The sequence below is a fragment of the Atta cephalotes genome, assembly GCF_000143395.1.
Source record: "Atta cephalotes unplaced genomic scaffold scaffold00057, whole genome shotgun sequence".
Taxonomy (NCBI): domain Eukaryota; kingdom Metazoa; phylum Arthropoda; class Insecta; order Hymenoptera; family Formicidae; genus Atta; species Atta cephalotes.
In genome coordinates this window covers 1,082,567-1,089,032 of record NW_012130121.1, presented here as the reverse complement: position 1 = coordinate 1,089,032, position 6,466 = coordinate 1,082,567, and the positions used below count along the sequence as shown (strand labels likewise).

Here is a 6,466-nt window from a genome sequence, read left to right as displayed (position 1 = left end):
ACACACACACACACACACACACACACACACACACACACACACACACACACACACACACACACACACACACACACACACACACACACACACACACACAGATCTGAAAATAATTTTGTTGGTGCATCTAAATGATTACATAAGAAATATGATAAACAATGTTGCAAAAAGTTTTGATATTTTAGCAATTAATTTCAGCGTTCTATATAATTATCAGAAACATGATTGATTATTTTCAGATTTGTAACATCAAATTAAAATAATAATAATTCCCCAAAATTAAATTGGATCGTTGATTTTATGCTACTAGCATCTTAAAAGAAAAAAGAACTTATTGCGAAAACTATTACCTCAGCTATTACCAAGATTCGGACCCGGACCTTCCATATTCCGTGTGGACATCTTCCCAATTCAATTACCAAGACATGCGACAATATTATTGTAATAATAAAATTATTTTCAGTTAGCTAAATTTTTAGATACTTTAACGATATCGTCCTTTTCGATATTTTCGACGAATCTCTATAAACTCCTTCAAAAAATAAACATTTTTTTATTCCTGTTAAACTAGCTGATTAGATGAAGTTAAAGATGAAATATATATATAGAACTACTTAATCTTCCTATTAATTCATATGGTGTGAGAAATAATAATTTGTAAAGGATTAAGCGAGATTGTCTCGTGCTTTTAATGTAAGTCAAACAGAAGGGACTGAAAATCCGGCTTTCCTCAAATTATATTCTCACCTGAATGTAGCCCTTTTGCGTTAATTGTACGCTGTGCATCGGCGTGCCGCCGAGATTTCTCTCGACAAGTTCGGTCGATGTTTTCGAAACTGCTACAGCGAGTAAGCTTAGAAGGATCAAGGACATGGAAGGGAGAATCCTGAAGTTCGTCACGAATTTCTTCATTTTTATCTGATCATCGTCCTCATTGCATCTAGTTGCTGTTTCTTCAATCGCTTCGCGATGAAAGTTCGCTGTTTGCTTCTTACGGTTGTTGTTTCTTCTTCTTCTTCTTATCTTTATTCTGAAGAGAGAGAGAGAGAGAGAGAGAGAGATTTATCTCTCTTTTCGTTTCCTTGGCCCACTCCGGCCTTGTCTCCCTTTAATCTTATCCCGCGACTATCTGATCGCGATCACGAAAAGAGAATTGTTTCCCAACGTTGTCCCCTCGACTCTTCTTGCCAACCTTGCCTGTCAGTATCCCTTTTTCAACCGCTGAAGAGAGAACATGCGAACATGCTGCTTTTCTCGTCCTCTCGTCTATCGCATTTCTGTTCAAACCGTAGAAAAATATCTGGCATCTCCACCTCGTTCGCTGATCTTCCTTCACAGCTTGCCTTGTCGATTTTTTACAATTGGTCCTTCTGCTTCGCAAACTCTTTTTCGTGACCTTTTTCGCAACTTATCTCACTTGTCACTCGCCAAGTGACACTTTTCTCGATCAGAACAATGACACGTGGATTTTCTGTTCCTCCAATACAGACTTAGTTCTCTGGATTTTTCTTTTTGTTTGCGCTTGACGACACGAGCAAGAAACTAAACTCGTTGTCGTGTATACTTTCTTAGTACACTCGACCCGATTGCCGAAAAACCGAAAGAGATCTTGTTGCCCATATCCTCTTTGCTCGATGTGTGATACCTTTGGCTAAAAGTACAAGACTCATAATCTTCTTTTTTTTCACTCAGTCTCGACAGATGTCTCTTGGTCCTTTCTTGATGATCTTTATAATTAAAAGTCTAGTGAAAAAGATTCTTCAGCAACTATGAACTTTTTCTTGTATATCTTCTTACTCTCTTTGTAGATACATAAAAGGAGAGGAAAAATTTGTCGTTTTTCTTTTCTTTTATTCGATGTACGCCTAGACAAGTTGTTATTTTCCTTTTGTCTTGTTGCCGCAGAGTTGTTTCTCGTTTGCCAAAAAGAAAGGTGCACGTGAGTCTCGCCACAAAACTAAATAATCTCCTTTGGAGAGAAAAATTTAGTTCTTTCTCCTTTCTTTTCAACTTTCTTTTTTTTTTTGTAGAAGAAGATTTTTAGATACAATCGTTCTTTGGAGAACCACTCCCCATTAATTAAATTCAGTTCAATTCTCTCCTATGTCAATAGACTTCTATTTCTTCCAGGCGATTCGTCCGGCGAGTGAGGCGGCTAGTTGAACTCGCAGCGACGGTAAACAACGACTAAAGCGAAATCGATGTGAATCGGCCGAGTGCGAGCGCGCGAGTAAGAATCGGTAAGAGGGAGGGACTTTTCGTGGCGGCCGCAGGTTAAAACAGTCCATTTTCGTCATTGGGCTCGACATGTAATTTTCATCTCGATACAAATGAGAAGAGATAGATTACGAAACTGGAGATTGCCTACAGTTCCTATGGATCGAATATCAGAATGTCCGTATTGGAATGCGCGCCCGATCATTTCTTTTTTGCCTGATGTATATCTGTATATCAAACCTATTCACACTTATACCCATACCTTATATTTACCACCGCATTTGTCACGATCGATTTCTGATACAGACAGCATAACGAAAACAAAGAAAAATTGCCGACAATTGCAGATAACGTATAATGAAGAAATATGAAGAAATGTAGATATGAAGAAATATATTTACAATGGATGCTTTTTGTTTGCGAAATAAAGGTAAAATAATACGCCTTGGCTAAAAATATTAAGCGTTTATATTTTTTTCACTTATGTGGAAATTTACTTGTATTTTTTCCTATTCATTACCGACATTATAAAATTTAAAGAATTTTCGAAACGAAGGAAAATACACATAAATCAATTTTTTAGCTAAAATAATAGTTAATAATACTTTTGTGGTATAATAATACTTTTGTAGACTGTGATATAAATATCTATAAATTTGTTGTGTTAGAGAATTTTATGGCTACCGCGCGTTTGTCACGATCGATTTCTAATACAAGCGGGATAACGAAAATAGAGAAAAATCGTTCAACAATTGCAAATAATGAAGAAATATAAAGAAATACGGATATGAAGACGTATACTTACGATTACATCATGTTTTTTACTTCTAAAATAAAGGTTTTGAAAGATTCTTTCTCGAGAATAATGTGTTTTTTCCGGTGTTTTCAACAATAATTTAATACAATCGTAAGAATAGTATAAACGCGGTCATGTTCAAAAATTCATAAATTACGTTTCGCCACACTAACTCTGACATAATATGCAAGAGAAACAGGTTCATTTTATTAACCATTTTAGACCGGTTGCTTTATGCGGGATCGCTAATCATAAATATGTTCCCTATGTGTCACGTAGTCTACTATATATTCTCCAGTATTTTAAACAATTTAATACAACGTAATAGTATAAGTCGCAGTTGTGTTAAAAAATGTAGTTCACCGAGAAAAATATTTTATTGTAAATGTACGAACCAGATTATATTAATCGAAATTCCGGTCACGTAATTGAACATCTATCTGATTATCTCGACTAGAATTCTGATTGATATGAACAGAATCTACTGGTTCATTTATTTCCAACCAGAATTTTTTTGCAATGTAACTACTGTGTTTGTCATGATCGATTTTCGATACAAACGAGATAACGAAAACAAAGAAAAATTGTCAGTCTGACATAATGAAGAAATATGAAGAAGTGCAGATATGAGGAAATATATTTACAATTATGTAAATTCTTTTTACTTTCGAAATAAAGATTTTGAGATATTTTTATTATACTCTCTGCGATTTTTTCAACAATTTAATATACTGGCAAGAATAAATTGCGGTCGTGTTAAAAAATGTATTGACTATGTTTCGTCACGCCAATTTGATTGTAATATGCGAGAGAAATAGCTTCATTTTATTAACCGTTTTAAAACCTTATGCGGGATCGCTAATCGTATATTCTGTATGTGTCATGCAGTCTGTGTGATCGATATGGGAAAGTGAATCTTTCGTGGAAAGTTGGCGAGACAAGCAGCGCGAACAAACGGGATGATACGGCGAAACTTAGGCATTCCATGTTGCAAGCGGAATTACAAACGCATTATTGCGCGTATAAATATTTCAAAGCGTATCGTGCATTTCGGAGCTAAACAGAAAGGTTCAAGGCTCTGCATCGTCGACCTCGCATTTAAAAATATACTTTACTCGAAAACATAAAAACACACAACAAACATATAACGAATTTTGTTATTATTCTTTTTTTAAATTTACAATATTTGTGTTAAAACTAGTTTACTCAATCTTTATTAAAATTTTGTATTGAATCTTTTAAATATCCCAGTGTTATTTTAACATAATGTGATTGTATTATTTTATTATTCTATGTTAAATTGATATTCAACATATTTCTTAGTATTAAAATAACATAATTTTTAAGACCAAATAATATAAAAATAATGTATTTTAAAACGTAAATATTAAGATAAATGAATAAAATGTGTTAATTTAACACATAAATTTAATTTTAATGAAGAGATATTATTTTCCCTTTTATTATTTTCCACAAATTGTGTCAGTGTTATGTTTTTATGTTAATTTTTTAATATTTACTTTCTAATATATTCATTCTATATTAACATGAAAATTTAAGTGGGCTGTTTGGCACATTTGAAATGTTTTAACATGAATTGTTCAACTGTGTGCAAGTTAAAACCGTTATTCATCAAAATTCATATATGAAGATAACACATATATAATGGATAATGTGCGTTAAAACGATCATAAAAATCGTGTTGGAAATTCGCGCTGGAAAGCGCGAACGTTAATAGTACCGAGTCTTAAAACCAGTTATGAAAGCAAGTCGGAAAACTTGTATATGGACAAGACTATCTCGACAAGATAACAATCCCGAACAATCTCTTAAAGGATTTGTTTGCAAATTATAATACCTAAACGAGAATCGGCAATTAATTATAAGGAAAATCTTGCAACTCCACGTAATTAGTACATCTTGCTGATTACCACAATTATCATATCGCCCTTTAATTGACAGAGTCCGATGTTTGTTATGCCATACATCAATTAGATTCATTGCTAGTCTTGATCAGCGTGAAAAATAATCGTGATTCCTCGGCCTTCGAATTATTGGCGCGTGACCCGATTATACTTTCTGACAAGTACCTTTCTGATTGCAGACGGCCAAGAACTCGACGTCCGGCAGTGGATACTATGTGGGTGGAAGCAGCACTCTACCGCGCGGTGGGCCTCTTCTAAGGGCGTACAGCCCAGCGGCGTCGAGCGTCGGTCCAAGCGCGACCCCGACGCAGCCCAAGACTCTCACCACACCAGGTATACGAATGTCCGCATTCTCTATTTTTTCTCATTTCCACGTACGTGTCATCGTGCACGCGCGTTGTGTATAAACATGAGTTTTTTGCTCTCGAGATCCTATCGACACGATTCATCAAACGAGCGGCCCAACAAAGCTCGAAATATCATATTTTTGTTAAATTCCTGACACTACTGTGCGTCAACACGTGACATTTATTGTCGACTATAAACCAGAAAATTCCTCGCATTAAATTTGAAGTGAGCACTTGAAAATTTATAGCTTAATTGGAACAATGTTTAATTATTTTACAGCTCTAATCTAAATAGATTATAATTAACTGTTGCAATTAATGTATACAGGATTAGATAGAAATTAATTTAATTCATGGAATATATATTCCCTTTCGAATTATATATTTGTGATAAAGCTGTTAGTAATGAGCAAGATGTCGTACGTATTTTTGAAGAGATTATAGAGCGACAACTTTGGGCCGCTCTCAATGGGAATTTACTGCTTCGTGCGCCTGTGCATTTCCTTCGCCTGCACCGATATTCTCTGTAGTAGTACACCATCCTTCTCATGAGATCTATGCAAACATATTATACCACGCTCCGCGTAATTTCGCATTCCCTCAAATACTTTAGCTAAGGTGACCAGAAGTCTTCTGAAAGCAACATTACGAATCTAGAATCCCAAAATTTTCTCTGATTATGAAAAATCGATACGTTGCAAGCGTAATATGTACGAATATGTATTATGCCCTGTTTTGAAAATTGTAAAACAAAAAGGTTTTGCAAAATTCATGAAAAATTCAGCGAATTGGAGTAAGAATTTGAATTTGATTTCTTTAAAAGGATTTCTTTCAGTTAGAAGAAATTACAAGGATTGAAAAACTAAATGTTTTCTTCAGTAAATGTTTTTTTCTTATTATTTGAAAAAGTTACATTTTATTCGAGTACAAGACAGATTTTATATGGACATTGTAAAATTCTGGTCGCCTTTTACGCAACACGCTTAAATTATTTGTCTCCGATTCCAACGTGATATATAAAGAAATATGAATCTTTTATTGTTTTGCTGAAAATTGGTCGAAGCAACTATTCGATTGAATGACTGTAATTAGTTCATGCTGCAATTTACAGTGTGAGCATATAACTATATATATATATATATATATATATATATATATATATATATAAGAAGTAGTAAGTAGTT

General features: G+C 34.3%; 1 protein-coding gene across 1 annotated transcript in view; it reads left to right on the top strand.

Annotated features, from left to right (window-relative positions):
• Positions 1 to 6,466, top strand: part of LOC105623429 — a 247,627-nt gene that overhangs the window by 198,465 nt on the left and 42,696 nt on the right. Inside the window, 1 exon segment of the mRNA XM_012204820.1 lies at positions 5,115 to 5,266. Coding sequence (XP_012060210.1) covers positions 5,115 to 5,266 — 152 coding nt within the window.